Source organism: Periophthalmus magnuspinnatus, chromosome 10 (genome assembly GCF_009829125.3).
Source record: "Periophthalmus magnuspinnatus isolate fPerMag1 chromosome 10, fPerMag1.2.pri, whole genome shotgun sequence".
In the NCBI taxonomy this organism is placed as follows: domain Eukaryota; kingdom Metazoa; phylum Chordata; class Actinopteri; order Gobiiformes; family Gobiidae; genus Periophthalmus; species Periophthalmus magnuspinnatus.
Genome location: NC_047135.1, coordinates 31,814,553 through 31,833,717, shown reverse-complemented (window position 1 = coordinate 31,833,717; position 19,165 = coordinate 31,814,553). Strand labels below are relative to the sequence as shown.

The 19,165-nt window shown below is 41.4% G+C and overlaps 2 protein-coding genes across 4 annotated transcripts in view; one reads left to right on the top strand and one right to left on the bottom strand.

Moving 5' to 3' along the window:
* fgf13a (fibroblast growth factor 13a) overlaps positions 1 to 10,276 on the bottom strand; it is a 65,972-nt gene extending 55,696 nt beyond the window's left edge. For 2 of the 3 annotated variants that reach the window (XM_033973857.2, XM_033973859.2), the window contains exons 1-2: positions 9,224 to 9,504; positions 8,845 to 9,007 (exon numbers count right to left, since the gene is read on the bottom strand). In XM_033973857.2, the coding sequence (XP_033829748.1) occupies positions 8,845 to 8,893 (49 nt within the window). In that variant the 5' untranslated portion in view covers positions 8,894 to 9,007; positions 9,224 to 9,504. Of the gene's footprint in view, positions 1 to 8,844; positions 9,008 to 9,223; positions 9,505 to 10,093 lie in introns of those variants that run through there. The other variant, XM_055224808.1, reaches the window with a different exon arrangement.
* Positions 10,277 to 14,183: 3,907 nt separating this feature from the next.
* Positions 14,184 to 19,116, top strand: f9a (coagulation factor IXa). The gene is made up of 8 exons (XM_055224764.1): positions 14,184 to 14,288; positions 14,382 to 14,563; positions 14,633 to 14,657; positions 15,064 to 15,177; positions 15,415 to 15,549; positions 15,642 to 15,988; positions 17,262 to 17,385; positions 17,475 to 19,116. Exons 1-8 carry the CDS (start codon positions 14,225 to 14,227, stop codon positions 18,077 to 18,079), a joined length of 1,596 nt encoding a protein of 531 aa, XP_055080739.1. The 5' UTR covers positions 14,184 to 14,224; the 3' UTR covers positions 18,080 to 19,116.
* The last annotated feature ends 49 nt before the right edge of the window (positions 19,117 to 19,165 follow it).

Here is a 19,165-nt window from a genome sequence, read left to right as displayed (position 1 = left end):
TACTGTAGCCTTTTCCCTCCGGCCTAAAGCCCTGTTCTCCTCTGTGTGCGGAGCTGTTCTTATGCATTAACATGAGACCGCTGACTGCCCTCCTCCTCTCCCTTCTTATAGCCGCTGCGTGCCTCTTTATCTCACTCTCTTCTCAGCTGCGGAGGAGGGCACTTGTCTCTTCCAATTACGGACAAATTATGTGATCATTCACCACTGAGAGCCGCTGACGACATCTGACAAAACAAAAGGAAACTTTGTCAGGTGGGAGGCTGATTCACAGACACTGAAGAGCTCATAGCTGCGGATTTGTATGGTTACTATCAGTGGAGATATTCTGTTATAATAGTGCTGTTGTATTTAAAGGTGCACTACGTAACCTTTCTGATCTGTCATACGCTTGTCTTTCTTTGCCTGGATCGTTCCACAGTACTACAGGGTTGGCCTAGAATTTATTCCATTACGCACATTTTTATTGCTCAAAAATACTTGGAAAAACATGAATTCTTACAGTGAGTTGCCTCTCCATAGACCAGATCTGTAACATCCATCTCCTCATCTCCATGGAGTTACATAGACGTATGTAATTCATTGATTATAGCTATATTTGGCTGGTGGTTGGAGACTTTAAACAGTAAACAAAGAACACAAGGATATGCAGAGTCACCCCTAGTATAAAGATGACAGTATCTGGAAGGGCATCTGGGCAAACTTTTCAAATCAGTAAACAAGTCAAGATGAAAACAAACTGTCTTTTTTCTAGCGTAACATTATTTTGGCAATATTGAACATCCCCAAGTCTCATTTAACATGTCCTATCACCAAATAAATACTGATTTCTTCTTATTCTGTCTCTGTTTGAGCAGCTACCGCACAGACAGAGGTTGAGATACTAATTTCATCCTGACAGTGGCATCAATAAATCACAACACCGTTACACTGTTCGGTCCCGTCCTCTTCTCCGCTCATCCACTCCACTCTATCTATGATGTCATTCAGTCGGCTTGTGTAATCAGTTTATAAATACACTTGTACCTAATCAATACGCTAACACCTCATACAAAGCTTTAATGTGACGAGATAGTTCAAGTATTTCTGTATTCTGCACATCTCCAAACACTCGGGTCATGTTGGGCGTTTGGGACAGTGCCAAACTATGTAAAATCACTGCTAATGTGGATACACAGGGGTAATCAGGGGTTTTTGTTTTTTTTCTTTATGTACTTTCTACGTTTTATATACATACACTAGACGTCAAAGCAAAGGGGAAAAAAGCTCTACAAATCCTCAAAATAAATAAAAATAAAGAGTAGAGTTAACTTTTTTCTTTGCTATGTAATTCCATATGTCTTGCTTCATATATTGGATGTTTCTGTATGTGTCTAAAATGTAGAAAGTAATAAAAATAAAGAAATAATTGAATGAGAGCGCGTCCAAATTTTGTCTGATAGTGCATCTATTTAGAGAAAGTTGTTTTCTGTCACATCTCATCTCAAGAAAAGTTGCCAATCTTCCAACTGTGCACCTCTTTCCTGCGCAGCAAAGGCATTTACATAGAGTATTTTAATAATCTAATGTTTCTCTCCACATGGGCCTGTTCCCCTGGGCCGGACCATATGTTCCTGAGTGAATGTGTTCCATCCGCGCACCTCTCGCCACATCAAGAGTACGAACACGGGACGCACCTCGCTATACCCGTCCCGTGACTCAAAGGCGCTCTGCTTATTGGGGCTTTGTTGCCGTGGCAGCATCTCATTATGTAAATGATATGTCCCTCATGAGCAGCAGCAGAAGCAGCTATGATACTCACTGCTGTGCGAATGTGCCGTCAGGAACCAATGAAAGACTGCAGCTATATTTAGCTTCTGTCTTTAACAATGTCTTGGCTTGCCATTTGTTCTCACATCCACCAAACAGAGGGTCCGTTCAAGTTTAACACTTTGTCACTTTTGCACAATGTGGACCAGAATATTGCAGGGAGGCAGGATCTTACTCGAGAGGAAGATAAAAGTTCCAATTACATTCTGTCCAAGGAGATACAAGTCAAAGTTGTGTATGAGTCAATATGTTTACATGCACAAAGTGAATGGTCAGACCACTCTTGCCCCACACTACAATCCAAACTCATGTCTTATATTTCCCTGTCTGTTTATATTATATTAGCCTGTGCAGCTGAATGCCTTTCCTAGTCTGCTCTTTCCGTGATCGAGTTTGTTTATGTGATCTGGGAGACTTAAAATCCTGTTGAAATCGGCGTAGACCAGTATCTGTTTTTTCTCACGTACATGTAAACATAGTGAGTCCTAAGTTAGTTTGAATAAATGAAAAAGGCATGTTTAAAGTCATTTGATTACATGGTCAACTTAATAACTAATCTCGCACTTGACACGGTAATTAACCCTTAAGATCCAGTTACAGGTCCATGATAATTGCCTCAGTAAATAACTCATGTCTGCTTCTTTCTGTTATTTCCCATGACGCTTTTGCCCTTTCACTTCTAAAGTAAATCTCGCTTATTCAAATACCTTCACGCACTGGCATTTACCCACAAGCCCTGGTCATAGATTCATCCCAATAATGGCTATTTCCAGTGAGTGTCTCAGAGATCAATAGGGTCAATAGTATTAACCTCAGGGGAGTGCAGCAGCTGCTTCAAGGCACTGGGGTCGGTCCAGGTCTTAATTAATGAGACGAGACTAGAAAAGCGTACTCTGTCAGACACCCTTGTGCGAACTCAGTAAATGCACCGACCCAACGTTTTGTTCTTCTTTGTTTTTCCGAAGATGTTTTATTACTTATACTTACTATGACCATTATCTCAACTATGGGATATATTTATAAACTACTTATTTTTACCATAATTCTCATATGTAACATTTAGCATCGGAGCAAAATGACAGTGATGCCGGTCGCTCTGTGCCTTTTACGGAAATGCTTGCATCACTTTGACCTATTTATTTGTGTCAGTTGCCTTTTCTTCAAACCTTTAAACTATTAAAATACCTACAGTTTCTCCCTGCTGATTGTAAAAGTATAGGTACATATCTAATAAACTTACACACATAGAATACACGCCACACGTACTCATCCTCATCCAAATGTTGATGAAACTTCCACTAAAAAACAGCTATGGAATCAGTACAAGATAGTCTGACATTTAAGATCAAGCCAAGAAGGAAATGACGTCAAAATTGCACGTTATTATCCACGTCAGTACTGCTTCGACTGCGGTTTGCGAGTCACTTCAATCTTCAATCCTGAGCGTGATTTAAAACATATCAATCATGTCGTAAACCCTTTGCGCCCTACATGATTTCCAGCCGTTTACATATGACAGAAACACAGACCTGCCTCGGATCTTAACACAGGGTCATTTTACAACTTGAACTCGCCACATCTGTGTCGCTTGTCAACAGCGATTAGAACTGTGGCTTTTGCTAACACCTAAATATTATTGTCAAAGTTTTGTTGCAGCGTGAGTCTTCCCCAAGGACACAAGAACAATATTTAGGTCAGAACTGGGAATCATCAACTGGGAATATTTAAGAGCAAACGTTGTAATCGCTAGATGCCCTACTAGAGCAGTCTAACACACTTTCAACAATTATGGGGTATTAAAATGGATTAACTGGGGAGTTTCATCTGTGAGAGTAAAAATGCCATAATCCACATTTAATACACAGGTACCACATAATCCCACACCTACACTATCAGCCTTTTGCAGATCTGACCCCATTATTCTGATGAGACTATCCAAGCATGAAAACGAGATTATTTCATCACCATAGAGACGGTGTTAGTTTCACATGTGCAACTGTGGAAAGAATTGTGCTCTGATTATTTATGTGTGGCAGACTTGAGGTTTTAGACATGTCAGGATTACAACTGATGAACAGAGATCTTCGACTGTAGGAGAAATACAGCAACATATGGGTTAGACTAGTCCATTTTTATTATTAACTTAATTTAATAAGAAGGCAACCAACAAGAGTAAACTGTAAAACTGTAAAATAATTGGTTTATATATCTGCCGATGGAGTATTCGTCTTCAAAGGATCCAGTATGTTTATTTTCTGATCTATGTTATAATGTTGTCTCCTCATCACAAACAGACCTGGAGTTGTGTTTTTGTTTCTTTCGCACATGTTTCACACACAAACCCTGTATATTTAGGCTGAATTCTTCTGAAAACACTCTGTTCCACCTTGTGATGTCATCAAGTGGTAATACAAGAAGTGCTCCACTGGGTTTTTAAACTCCACACACCTTCACTAGAATCATTTGGATAATTTCAGCCCTACCGTTGCCAGTCTCTACTGAAAAAAAGGTCAAAGGTAGCTAGCAAACGACGAAGTTCAAAGCTGTCAACTGGACAAATCGTCGTAGGAGTGAAGACGTTTCGCTGCTCATTCTTCAGTTCTGACTTCATCTTTTGCTATGGATCAGACCTGGACGACTGAGGGTCTACACAGACGTCAAAAGTAGCTGTTAACTTGAAAACTACCAGTCGATGACACAAAGTGGAGCAGAGCATTTTGAGCTTTAGCGATGCAGACAGACTAGTAATAAAGGGCTAATCAAGCATGTGTGAATGAAACAAAACATAACTCCAGGTCTGGTTTTGAGGCGGTAACAACATTATAACATGTCTTAAAGCTCACAAGAGTCAATTCTGCGTAATATAGGACCTTCAGTGCTGTGTGTGTTGGTAGATTCTGACCACACTCTGTCCCAGTGGAGCAGAAGGGCAGCACTCAAAAAGGCTTTACCTCAAAAGACACGCTGCTGCGAGGATTACCGGCTCGGGCTGACTAATGCAACAGAGCTGTCAGGTGTTTGGAGCTTTACCGGATAATATCTGCCATTTCATCTGGAAGTCTTTTAACATTTTCGAGTGTTACTTTTGCGGGGTCGTCTGAGGACACCCATTAACCTTTTTAAAGTAGCGTGCCTTGACTAGCGGCAATATCAATTATCTCAAACTGAGCCTAACCCGGGAGGTGGCCCATCAGAGAGGCACCGTGTCGTTTGGAAACCCAAGCCGACAGCCGACTGAGAACACTCCAAACATGAGCGGGCATGAAAGTGAGCAGAGAGAGGGGCAGGGCAGACACTGTGTGAGAGTGTGCTCCAGTGCAGTGGTCCAACAAGAGGGACGCATCGCCAAAAGTCCAACGGAGCTCAGAGTAAAGCAATGGCACTTTTCTGTTGGAGGGTTCGTCACTTGCTTTTCTCCATGAAGACTGGATTGCTTTGCCTATAATATTCCACAGTATGACATTAAACATATCTGTCTTCATAGGTACAAGCAAATGACAGCACCAAGCTAATTTAAAGGTCAGATCTGTGGAGAGGCAACAGCACTCTAGGTAAAAACATCCATAATGCAACAAAGGCAAGATACATGCATTAATGCCATACTCTGGAACACTCCAGGCAAAGCAATAGCAGGTGAAGGACCATTCACAAGAAAACTTATATAGTGCAGCTTTAAGTTTGTTTCCACTATGGGAGGAACAAATAAAAATCAATATTTACACTTCAGGTAAATAAATGTATCATATAAAATAATAAACTTATTTCATTTATTTCTACAAACTGGCAGATAAGATCCATTCTTCCAGTGCATGGTCATCCAGGGTTTAAAATGGAGAAACATTCTACAGTCTGTGTTCAGAGCCATATATAAAGTGTAAATGGGGTGATTGCAGTCTCTGGCTCTAGAAAGTGAAGCCCCTGTGTGATGACCTCTTGTACCAGATGGTGTCCAGCATGTATTGGTGTAAAGTATCAGTGTTCACATGAACGTCAATCATCATCTCAGCACTAAAATACACTCACACACAAACACTCGGCATTTCATAACCACTGAATTAAGCAACATGAAGCACAGATTACTGTGATAATGATATAACAAAGTACTTAACTATTTGCCATTGCAAATCACCCCAGTATGTTTATTTACAAGCCATAAAAACATTACATATACATCTTTTGGAACATATGGCCCAGTCATTTACAGACCATAGTGATCATTCCCTTCTTGAAATAAAATGCACAAACATAATGATATATGAATGTAGTCTAACTGATCTGCAGCCGGTGTGGTTGACGGTGCAGGTGTCAGAGTGGTGTACAGAGCTGTCTATAGTGTGACGAATGATGCGGCTAAACTCCTTTCTTGGTATGTATTGATTCGAGTGTTGAGTCCAGCCTCAGAAGAGATTCATTTGCGGTGAATATGCAAGAGTTATGCCTCCTGCTGCACTCAAGCCTGCAATGTGAGACAGGCATGAATCTACAGGCCTGAATTTAAAGGCATGAATCCACAGGTTGACACTGGCAGGGCTGCCTGTGGGGGGAGGAGCCTGTGTAGGGGAGGGGTCTATCAAAGACACATGCAAATAAAGAGCGCTGGGCTAAGAACTTGTTGACTGCAGAACTGCACCATCACCGAAGTGCCATAAAACAGCAGTATAAAAGCCATATTGAGCAGTATAAAAATGTAAATGAGGCTTTATTCTTTCCAAATGGGAAAAAGTGAAGGTCTAATGTGGGGAAGGAAATAGAGACAAAAGGAGAGTGATCAGTAAGTTAAAGGGAAACACCATAAGATTAACTGAGACTGAAGTTTAAATGTGGAATCGTGTTCTGTGGTATATTAACCAATAAGTAACAGATATAAACAAACATACTGTCTGACTGAGATACATATGAAACATGGCTGGGTCTCAGATTTAACATAAAAATGAGTCAAAGGTGTGTACGTCAGACACTTGAAAGTGTTCATCTCAACCAGACTTATTTGAGTTACTTGTAATCTGAATGGTGTGTTATTGTACAATAAAAGCACTTTGTTTCACATGTTGTATTACTGTTTATTAAAAAATGCCTCATGCATTGATATGTGATTCACAGCAATGATCCTGCCTCGTCCCAGTCCCATGTACACAGCTATAGCTAAAATGCTTATCATAGCACCTACAGCTCAGTGCATGCCCTGTGCCCAACCTGTGCCCAACCTGTGTCCAGCCTGTGCCTGCTCCGCAGTGTTTGTCCCGTGTGCACACTACAGGAAGGACCATCCTGAGTAAGCAAAAGCACAACCAATCTGTCTCTGAACTCGGGCTCTCCAAGAACAAGGAAACACCCACCTATTTTAGTCTTCTGCTTGCATAAGGAGAAACTTTTGGGACTAAGGGGAAAGCAAACTTCAAATTCAAATTCAAATTCTTAATAGATAAATAAATACATGTGAAAATGTACATTTTTATTGTGTGTTTGTTTTGTTTTAAAAGAAACACAAAATGTAATTGCATGGAGACATGATAAGTCATTATAAACCTACTTGTTTATGTGCGTAACATTAGTGTAGATTTGAACAAATTAGGTGTGAGGCAAGAGCTTTGGTTGGCGCTGAGCCCGCAGGAAAAGACACAGGAGTGAACAGATGGCTGCGTCTTTAATGGCCTGTTTCCCTGAATCATTGGCGGGTTATGTTCTCACCAGCACTGGCACCACCACTCAGGGTTTAGCCTGGTGCCATCCAGGTCTGAGGCAGGGGCAGCTGCCACCTGCTGACCCTCGCTGCAGGACAACTCATCAAGAGCCTTGTTTCTGGCATTTATTGAAAGTATTTGCTTTTGAAGATTGTGCTGCCTAAAGACTTAAAGGAGTCATCTTTCAACAAATGCAGTGATTTCTAGAGGTAGATAGTGATAAGCAGAGGTTAATGCTCACATCTCTTCCCCTGGGTATTCTTATGTCAGCAGCACTGGACATACTCATGCCATCTTAATCTGACAACAGACATTCTGTGTGGACGCTTGGTTTTGATCGAAGAGTATTCATTAAGAAAATAATTAATAACAAGTAGTAATCAATGATGCACTGCCATATTAATTTCTATATAAATACATCAGTGTCTGTCTGATGAATATAACAGGTTGTAATGACAGACCCTCTACTCCACAGTGTACATTGCATTGAACACACATTATTAAGTCATGCTGCCATAATATACCACTGAAAGTGTTAAGTGATTTCTCTTGAGCTCCTCTGACAATGAGATGAGCTAATGGAGTAAAGAGCCAGGCAAATATCAAGCTTCTAATTACATAACAACAATAGAATATTCATCTGTTTATGATTCACTTGACTCAAACTAGACAACCAACAATAAACAGGTCATTTGTCCTGCAATTAATGCAAATTAATATAGGACTACGTGAGTATTTTTTTCCTCTTTTTTTTCTTTTTGTTTAAAATAAAGAGAGACAAAGGTGGCGTAACGTGTGTGGCAGTGCGTAAAGTGTCGTGCTCGTCCCTGGACTGATTAGTCCCGCCACGTTTCTCTGGCAACCCCGTCTCCGTTCTGTCTCCATGGCAATGCAAAGGCAGTTTACTTCCTTGACTTCCCTGTTCTGGGGCTAAAACGCTGCTTCTGACGCCATGAGCCATAAACGGGGCTTCGAGAAGGAGCGAGGCTTTACGCCGTGCAGATGTTTCGCTGAATGCGCAAAAGAAACACAAAGCGACGGCTCAAAAATGTTCACTGGCGCCGTTCGGCTCTGAATACAAAGCAAATCTTTCCCTCCTCTTTTGTTTGATGTGTGTGGCTGTTAATGCATGTGGTCTAAGGCAACACATGGTGCAGTGCATAGGCCTACAGCAGCTGCACCTGCTCTTTTCTCAAACAGCAGCGGTTCACATGCATCGTGCTGGGGATGCTCTGTTGCTGCTTGGTTATTTCAGTCATCTCTCCGGTGCCATGCAAAATGAATGATGGAGATGTGGTATACAAAATCTAATACAGTCCTACTTCTACTGATGCAGAAGGAAGGGTTTTCCTCTTACCCTTGGAAGCATCCTTGTCTTCTTTAGGCTTCGCCACTTTGCCGCTCATAGATCCCAGTTTGGATGTGTAAGTCCCGGTTTAGACAAGAATCGATATCCTTTTAAGAGCCCACCGTCCTCAATGAAATCCTTCCCAGAGATTCCCGGTGCTGAGATAAGGTTTCTGTAAAGAAAAGCGCGGCGTTACTCTCACATTGTGCTCTGTAGTGGAATCACTGGGAGACAATAGCGCATGAGGACCTCTGGTCACAAGTTGCGTATAATTGCCCAGCAGTGATATGTGATGATGTCGTCCGAAATCCCACACCACGCAACAAAAACCTCACTATAGTCAAAGCACCGAGGCGCACAGATTAGCCCCTGGATCATATCTTCTTACCTTATCTCCTCCGCGGTTCCCGCTACATCAATGCACATTGATGAAAGGAGCTGTTCCCACCATTAATCTAGTTATTATGAATAGAACAAAATAACGGCCTTCTCTGTCGCAAAGAACACCACGAAAACCTCAGCTAGGGCTCTATGTTTTTACGCATACGAGCTCGACACAAAATCAACAGCTGAAATACTATCTACAAACAAACCGTGCGTGAAATGCCATCCAGTGAATCCCCTCGTCTGAGGCTACCCTACAGTGGCTGTGCTTCTGTAAACGCACGCACAGTGAACGGAATCAACAGGATACGACGTGAGAGCGCTCCCCCAGTCACGGCGTCACATTCACACCGCCGCGCGGACGCGTGCTGTTTGACTCCAGTCCAGTGTGGCTCTGAGTCTGAGAGAGAAAACTGCTCCATCCGCGCCGTGATAGAGGGATTTGTCCATGTAGATGTCTTTGGAGGTGACCACGTTTGGAGACGCGCACGCACACTCTATTCTCTATAACATCTGCATCATATTGTTCATTCTCTGTGTGATGATAATGATGGAAGGACAGAGAATAATGACTGGCTCAATCATTAAGTCAAAATAACACTGTTTGACATTAGACATACAATTCATTTAAACAAATCATGTATTTTAGGTTCCTAACAATATTAATGCCTGAGTAGTTGCACAGAACACAACACTGGAGCAGTAGACTGATATTTCTAACAATAACCATTTGAAAAAAGTTTTTGGGCACATAAATCTGCTCTGCTCACGGCTTTGTGAAGGAACATGGCAGGTTTCTGACAACACTGACTGACTGACACCTGCTTTAATCATACTATAACACATGCATTAGACAAAAGTAACACATTTTTACCTTTTAAAGTTGAAGTTTGCTGTTTAAAGTTGATCAGAAAACTTATTTGCTGTCTGCTTCTTCTCTTATAACCACTGTACTTCTTCAGCGCAGTCTTTCAGTGGCGTGTCCAGTCAGTGTGCTCTCCTTGGGGCTCATGTCACATCTCCTGCAGCTCTTGCTCTCCGTGGCACTGAGGGGAACAGACCTGGGGGCTGATGGTTACTGGATCTATAAGCTTTCTATTTTTAGCAGAAACAGGACCCCCTTTAAACTTTCTTGACATGCTCAGATCTTCCCTGAGATGTTTAGAGCACAGTGTGTCTCCCTGAGTGCTGCTGCTTTGAAGAGTAAAAATATACATATCCCAAGTACAAAATGAAGTGACATCTCCTTAATCAACCCAAGTTATTTAAAGACTTTTTAAATGGATCTTGGTGTATTATATTGTTAGTATCACCAGTTAATATTAACTTTATATTATCATAACTCAGAAAAGAAACAAAAAACTACACCAAAACACATTTAGTTGATTTATTGACTTTACTTAAATCATGAGGCTCCTCGATAAGATATTCTGTAGAGTGAAGGGATATTTTAAGTCTTTGATAGATTAACATAAGTGCAGAATGACCACTATGCTATGGGGTCAGAGGTCACGCAGAGGGAGGGCAAAGGTGAAATATATTTACACAAAATACAGGGGCATAAAAGTGTCTTAAAGTATTAACTACTTCTACTGAAACTACCAACACGTATCATTCATAGACTTAAGGACTGAACATTTTGAGTTAAAGTCAGGTCACAACATTCACTTGATTGCGAGTACGAATATGTCTTTTCTTTATTTTTCTGTTTTGTATTTTATGTGCGCTGGTTGAATACCACATTGTGTTCAGATGTGAGTTTTATCCCATTTGAAATACGATATGTGAATTGGCAAACGTTTGATTGTTTTGAGTGTGAGTGCTCGTGAGGGTTAAAGCCATCTAAATGTCAGTGAGCAGTGTTCATACTGTGCCTGTGGTCTGTGGTGCCCTTTGACCTTTGCAGCAGGACATCAGCCCACTCCACTCTCCCACGTTTACCCAACAGTTGGTCTGGAGCTGCACAGTGGCAGTCACCTCCATGCTCTCTGCTGAACACAGGACTTTTCGGCCCAAAAAGTGCATCATCACCTGAAGCAATGACCGGCCTCAACATGAAAAGACACTGGGGACTCACCACTTCTGACATTGAAACGTTTGGAGCTGTTTCCAAGCCACAAAACAAAGCAAACACTACTGATTGACTCTTTGTCTTGATTTGCGGATTTATAAATGAAATACCCCGTTTTCACACAAAAAACAACATAAACAATAAGTAATTTAATGTACCTGTTTGGCTGTGTCAAGGAAATGACATGTAAAACGTTCATGACAAATGCACAAACCAAATAGTGAAGCAATCATCACACTATAGAACTGCGCTTGAAACCAAGGACTTCCATAAACGAACGGCCTGTGTGTAGTCGGGGCATGAGTTGTGTCTGGAGGTGGCCGTAGCTTCAGCAGCTGCTCATAAAAGTGATGGATTTCGTCAACACCAGCGCCTGGACTGTTAAACTTGGTCATTCATCTCATCACCTCAGAATGGAGCTCTGCACATTGACCTGGGAGGCAGAGGTCATTCTGGGGTCATCTGGTTATTTATAGCAGAGGGGTCACGGTCCGGAGGTGTGGCTATAATTCTATTATGTTTTACAGCACCTAATCGACTTAACCCTTCCACACATCACATTTTTATATCTCTTCTGTCACAAAGTCAAGGGATGTGATGTACACGTGTCACTGCAGCCGACAAAGTGCCATGTCCTCTAGTTGTGAAGTCTTCATTAGGCACACTGAGTACTATAAAGCTGTCTGAATTATAACACAAAAGCACATTATCATAAAGAGATATCATTTCTGTTGGAGCAGTGCTGTGGAAGCTCCTGACATTCAGAGGAGCCATACACTTACACTTGTCATGAAGCCTGGCTGCACATCTCACAGCCAAAAGCACAACTGCACTATCACGCTTCACAGGACTAGACAGGAGTGTAGCACGAAAGTCTGGGCCCTGGGTACAAACCATCTCAGTGTGTCCAAACTACATGTTTCGCGTATGAAAAATGCACATGAGAGACAAAAGGAACGTCCCTCTGTAAACTGGGCCCTTGCTAAATAAGTACATTTCATCCCATAGCCCGACCTAGTCCCCCTAGTGACTTTAATCATATCAATGTGACGCTGGAAAGAGAAAGAAAACAACAAAAATATGTGTGTCTATCTATCTATTTATCTAAGTATTTAATTATTTAATTTTACACAAACATGGATTAAACTGGTTCAAATGGTGATTGTGTTGTTTGCTAAATAAAACTCCTTTCTCCTGTCTGGCAAAAAATATGGTAAAAAAAAAATAAAATCATGTGATAATAATAATGATTAAAAAACAACAAAAACAATGCGCTGATTTGTATGTTTCATGTGGCACGCTCCAGCAAATCTATAAATATTTCTTTCCCATTTCAAAGTTCAAAAGTGCAAGACAAGTTACCTAAGAATCAACATGAGTGAGGAAGTCTCGGGTGTCTCTCTGAATCCACTAGTGACAGCTCTGATTGGATCTGACTATGTGTCTGTGACTTTGTGCCAAAAAGCAGAGGAGACAGAGACGTCAGGGAGGAGGATGTAAATCAATAGACCAGTGTGATTTATTGTACAGCTGTATAAATGTGTATATAAGGCCTCATCACTCACGGCTCAAACCCTTTGTCAGTGGTAGAAAAACTCCTACCATCACTGTCCCTGCTTAAACGTGGAGGCTGTTCTTTATGTTAATATTATTACATTAGGTTTTTGGCATCCCACAAAGGCTGCGCATCTGTGCATATTTTCTTTTTATTTAAATTTTTAGCCTTTAATCACTGGGCAAAACATTAAAAACTAATTATTCACAAACTTTGTCTCACCATTTGAATGCACTCCACAATCCTGACTGACTATACAAGTAAACGTCTTCACCATTTTCAATATTTTGCCTTTTTCAACATAGGAAATAAGTTTGAAAAAAGATTCCGCTATTGGAAATCCCAAACACGTCTCCCAGCTAAAGTCACCCCCTTTTTTAATCCAGTCCTGATCGTGGGGATGATCTATAAAGGCCCTTACATCAAGCAGACAGTGTTATTTACTCCACTATGAATAATTGAGGTCTTTAACGATTTGCTGAAATATAAATGGCTGGTTGTGATAGTCGCCAACACTGAAGACGAGTGCAGAGTCCCTGTGGGGGGTTTGAGCTGCAGGCCCTGGTACTTCAGCCTTCTGTGGTCCCTGAGTCAGCAGAGCTACTACATCATAACTCCAGCATCATCTGTGTCAGAACACGCCAAGAAGGCCTGTGTGGAACTGGGAGAAAGTACACACAGGTCCAGAAAGTACACACAGGTCCAGAAAGTACACACAGGTCCAGAAAGTACACACAGGTCCAGAAAGTACACACAGGTCCAGAAAGTACACACAGGTCCAGAAAATATGCACAGGTTCAGAAAGTACACACAGGTCCAGAAAGTACACACAGGTCCAGAAAATATGCACAGGTTCAGAAAAATGCACAAGTCGAGAAAGTATGCACAGGTTTCAGAAAATAAGCACAAGTACAGAAAGCAGACACAGATCCAGAAAGCATGCACAGTTTCATAAACATGCACAGAGACATGCACAGGTCCATAAACATGCACAGAGACATGCACAGGTCCCAAAAACATGCACAGGTCCAGAAACATGCACAGGTCCAGAAACATGCACAGGTCCAGAGACACTACAGGGTAAAAGCACTGGCCCTACTAAAGTGCATAACAGTTTCTCACAGTGTTGCTCTACTGTACACAAATGATAGAGACACATCAAACATTAGAAATGATCACTGGAATGTGAAGTAATATAGTCTACTCGATTTGAAATGATGGCACCATGAGATCCTTGAGTCTACTGCCAGAATAGAATGAAGTAATTGCGCCATCTTGTGGTTTAGATTGATAACTACAGCAAAAGCAGAACAGTAGGCCTAAACAAATAAAAGATTTGTACTTTGGATTGACAGGCGAAAAGCCAGTAACAGTTTGAAATGGCTACATTTTTACTGCAACAATTATCTGTTGTGCTCGTGTGTAATTCACTCATCTCTGGAGGTAAAAAGATAAATAAAAAAAACGCAACTCGGCATCTTTCTTAAGAGTTGTTTTGATTAAGTCTGTTGGATAATATGTTTTTTATTGCCCCAGCCCCGGTGACAGAGACTGTGTTTTTGACGACCCAGAGCGCACACGACGTGCTACAGCGTCACAAACGCCACAACACCGGGCTCCTGGAGGAGGTGTTGGAAGGAAACCTGGAGAGAGAGTGTATAGAGGAGAAGTGTGACCTGGAGGAGGCCAGAGAGACCTTCGAGAACGACGAGAAAACGGTGGATACGGGCGTCTGGTCTGGATAAAATATTCGTCTGTTTGAAGTGCATTAACTGTGTGTTTTGTAGATGGAGTTCTGGTCCTTGTATATAGGTACGAAACACACTGTCAGGAAAACTGTTTTATACTCACTTCATAAGTGTGAGCTGTAGCAGTGGAGGCAGTAGATTAGCAGCTGCTGTAGTGTCTGTCCTGGGGGGATCCATTTGCCTGGCCAGCCAAGAAGACACACTTTTCCAACTTTACTTTACAGAACTATTCTGGATCCCAGGCCAGGGGTCCATAGTAAAGATTCAACTAAAAGTGCACGTGTAACTGGTGGAGGGTCTGCCATCCAGAGATGTTCTTGTTTTGTCTGGGGGGACTAGTCCCCCGTGTGGCCCATTCCAGTCATAATGGCTATAATAGTCTATATATCAAAATATATATCTTTTTACTTTTCTTTAAGGGTGGTGCATTATTATGATGCTGAAACAGGTACATTTTTGTGTTGTCTCAGATGGTAACCAGTGTGCATCTAGTCCATGTGCGAATCAGGGAACATGTAAAGACTTCATTGGCTACTACACCTGTCTGTGCGGCACTGGCTTTACTGGACGCCATTGTGAGATAGGTAAGAAATCAATCATCAAAATAAGAACATTTAAAATTCAATGATGAGTTCTGTGAAAATACATTTGAAAGACAATAATTGTGCAAATTATTATTTTATAGTACAATAGTTCAATTAAACAAAAATCCACACACCGTATTACACTGAAAACACCTGGCTGACTTGTGTGATGAAAGTGTTTTTGTTCATGCATGTGCCTTCTTGAATTTGTTCTATCCATTTCTATATTTTCTATAGTTGTAGCCAGAAGATGTGATGTGAATAATGGGCAGTGCATGCACTTCTGTGAGTCTATGGGCACCTTTGGGGCCAAATGCTCTTGTGCACTGGGTTATACTCTGCAGGAGAATGGGATGGACTGCGAACCAGAAGGTAACACACTGTACATGTTATCTATCACATCAACAATATTTTATTTATATATTATATGTTACTTTCATATTTTAAGTTATTTTTATTTCTAGATGAATTCCCATGTGGTAGGACAGTCCAGGTAGATTTGATAAAGGTCAGAGGTCGGAGATCGTTGTCCAAAGACAACATCACCACAATGCCAGCAGTGCCTTCTCTGGACATCAACACATCTATGGGCACTTATCCAGTTATCAAACTGCCCCAATGGGTGTTCAACAATACAATGCTCCCAAATGAAGAGCCAAGGAGCATGACGTTCAACAATACAGCGCCCCCAACTGAAGAGCCAAGGAGCGCGACGTTCAACAATACAACACCCCCAACTGAGGAACCAAGAAGAGCAATCAAACGCATTATAGGGGGGCAAATAGCCTCTGAAGGAGAGATCCCTTGGCAGGTAAGATGCACGCCACTCAGAAACATCCAGATATTAAAGACATCACATGAAAGCTTATGCCAAAACACATGAAGTGTATGATTATTAATAGGGTTAAAGTCCAACACGCTAAAACAAAGTTGGAGTGCAAACACGAGAGATAATCTAACAGTCTGAGATGAGCTCAGATGTTGTGTTTTAGTGGTCGCACATCAAAATCAATCAAAATCAAATCAAAATGACTTTATTTATCCCCAAGGGGAAATTTAGATTGTAGGTTTCTTCAAATCTTCATCTGCCATAAACCTCTTTATTGTATAGTCTTTTGGCAGAAGGAGTTCTTTCTGCAGCTCACTGATCTCAGACATTCACTGTCTGCTCTCTGTTATTTAAGAGCTGAGTTCAGCATGTTGTTCAGTATAGCATCCATCCTGTTGAGTGTCTGTTGCTCCACTACCTCAACCAGTCTCTAAACTACCTATAGTTGAATCAGACCTAGTTTTTCTAGTCCCCTAAGATCTCTTTTTCTGAGACTGCCATTACCAACTGATCAAACATATGCAGCAGTTTATTGTTTACATTAAAATACCTTAGCTTTCCTAGGAAATATAGCCAGCTTTGCCCTTTCTTATAAAATCTGTATTTGTGTGCCTCACAGTCAGGACATCTTGTTGTCGTGACTGTGAGGCACGGCAGTTCACAACTCCATAAAAGGAGAGTGTCATCTTTTGATATGTGCTGCATGTCTGAGGGATATTTAAGGATAATCTGGGACAGACAGAGAGACAGACCAGAAGCTACTGGCTTAAAGTGGCACCAAACAACTTCTTGTGTCAGACCTCAAGCAGAGGGAGAGGAGGCAGTACCTTTGTTTCAAAGAGGTAGCTTGATGCTGAATGCATATGGGGGGATTCATAGTGTGAATATTGATACTTTGACATCAAATTTTGTATAATGTCATACATACAATACATCATTCAAAGTAATAAAAGCTGCATTGCTTTCACATTAAACAGCAGTTCAGAATCCAGCAGGACAGTAGAGGGCAGCACAGCATTGTAAACTCTTCTATTTCTAATCAATCACTTAAATTATTATTATGTAATACATTTAGAAGCAATGCCTTGATGTCTGCAAGTCTGTCATGTATACTCATTAATATAATTAAATTCATCTAGAAAATTCTACCATGTTTGTAAAATATGTAAATTGAACATTGAGCTTATATGGGGAAACTCCAGCTTAGCAATACACATGTACTGTTGTTATAACTGTCCTTCTCTTGTGTGTTCAGGTCGCCCTGATAGACCGTTCAAGTGGCCGCTTATTCTGTGGAGGGTCGATTCTAAGCCGCCGGTGGGTTATCACTGCTGCTCACTGCTTAGTGGAGGCTCAAGACTCCTTTATTATTCGAGTGGGTAAGAGAGAAAAAGTCTATTGACTAAACTTGTGTTACTATATTATATCAAAAGACGAAATTATTGTTTTGTTTTTTTTTTCTCCACAGGGGAGCTTGACCTCTCCATCAAAGAAGGCACAGAGCAGAATCATGAAGTGTTGGAACGCTACATACACCCACGATACAACGCCAGTGAGAGCCTGTACAATCATGACATCGCCCTGTTATATCTAAAGACCCGAATCTCCTTCTCTTCTAATGTGAGGCCCATATGTGTGGGGCCCCGCACCTTCACAGAGGCTCTAGTGCAGAGAGCCTCTCCAGCTACAGTCAGCGGCTGGGGCCGATTGCGCTTCATGGGCTCCATGTCCAGAGTCCTGCAGATGGTGGATGTACCATTCACCGACCGGACCGAATGCAAAGAGAGCAGCAGCGCCAGGATCACCCCCGTCATGTTCTGTGCGGGCTACTTCGACGAGGCCAAAGACGCTTGTCAGGGGGACAGCGGGGGTCCACATGCCAATGTGCACCGGGACACGTGGTTTCTGACAGGCATTGTGAGCTGGGGGGAGGAGTGTGCCAAAAAGGGCAAGTACGGGGTCTACACCAGAGTGTCGTACTACTACAACTGGATCAAGTATGTGATGGGAATCACCAAACACATGCTGGAATCTGATGTGGATGATCACTTTGACAATGTTACTGAGACATAAATCGGACGCCAAGTAATTTCATATTTTGTTAAAATAAACCCTCTAGTAATTTGAATAGCAGCAGTAAACTGTGTGTTCAAAATGATTTTCATGAATCACAATCAATTCAAAGGATCTACATCTCAGTGTTATCAAATACATTTTTATTTCATAATACAGCATCTGTCCAGTACAAAAAAGCCAGATGAAATCATTTACAGTAAGACACTAACTGCTCCAGATCATTTGCTGTGCAGTTTTTTATTAACAATCAGCAGCAGGTGCAGGCCTTTTGGCTCAGAAGAATTCATCACTTTTCAAGCATATTATTTTGTTTTCTAAAAATGAAATAAAAATTGTGCAAAATCTGCAGCATTAGGATTTGTCTAATAGAATGAAATATAATAAATTGGAGAGAAGCAAAAAGGAAGAAACTAAGCAGGACAACCATTTGGGCTGCACACATTCAACATAACATCAAGAAATAACATGACAGCAAAAATAATAAATAAGTTAACAACATAGGAAAAGCATGGCGTGCACTTCCTGCAGCTTTAAAAACTCATTTCCATATCAAACGATGTGAATCAAAGGCATCCCTCCAACTGGGGTCTCGATTTGATGTGGCAAATTCATCTAAGACTGCTATCAATATTTAATTAAGTGTTCAACGCGGAGGGTATATTTCATGTCAGCTGTATGATCCCTTTTAATTGAAGAGCTCAGTCTAACAGTTCAGTGATGAGGAGTAAGAAGAGTCCACTGTAACAGTTAGTATCAGGACCAGAGTGAGGGCTGGAGAATTCCAGTCCTACTGGTTTAAAGCAACAGTGACGCACCCACCGCTGGCCACAGGCAGGGGGCATGGCACCTCTGCAGCACAACACTCACATACAGCAGTAAACACACTCTATGAGAGCTTTTAAACTGACAGACCCGTGCATAGAGTCTGAAAAGACAGACAGGGCCTTTTATGCATCTTAATAAAGTGCTTCGTAAATATCTCTGAGCTCACGTTAAAGCTAATATTATTTTGCGAACTGTGAAGAAAAACAAGTACATAAAATGCACTATGATATTAGTGATTTGGCATTTAAATTGTTGAAA

What these genes read in the sequence shown, in the direction of transcription:
- f9a (XM_055224764.1), top strand. Translation starts at nt 14,225, where the DNA reads ATGGCTACATTTTTACTGCAACAATTATCTGTTGTGCTCGTGTGTAAT. An exon ending in GTTCTGGTCCTTGTATATAG is followed by an intron (nt 14,658 to 15,063) that starts GTACGAAACACA and finishes GTGTTGTCTCAG; the next exon opens with ATGGTAACCAGTGTGCATCT. An exon ending in TGGACGCCATTGTGAGATAG is followed by an intron (nt 15,178 to 15,414) that starts GTAAGAAATCAA and finishes TATTTTCTATAG; the next exon opens with TTGTAGCCAGAAGATGTGAT.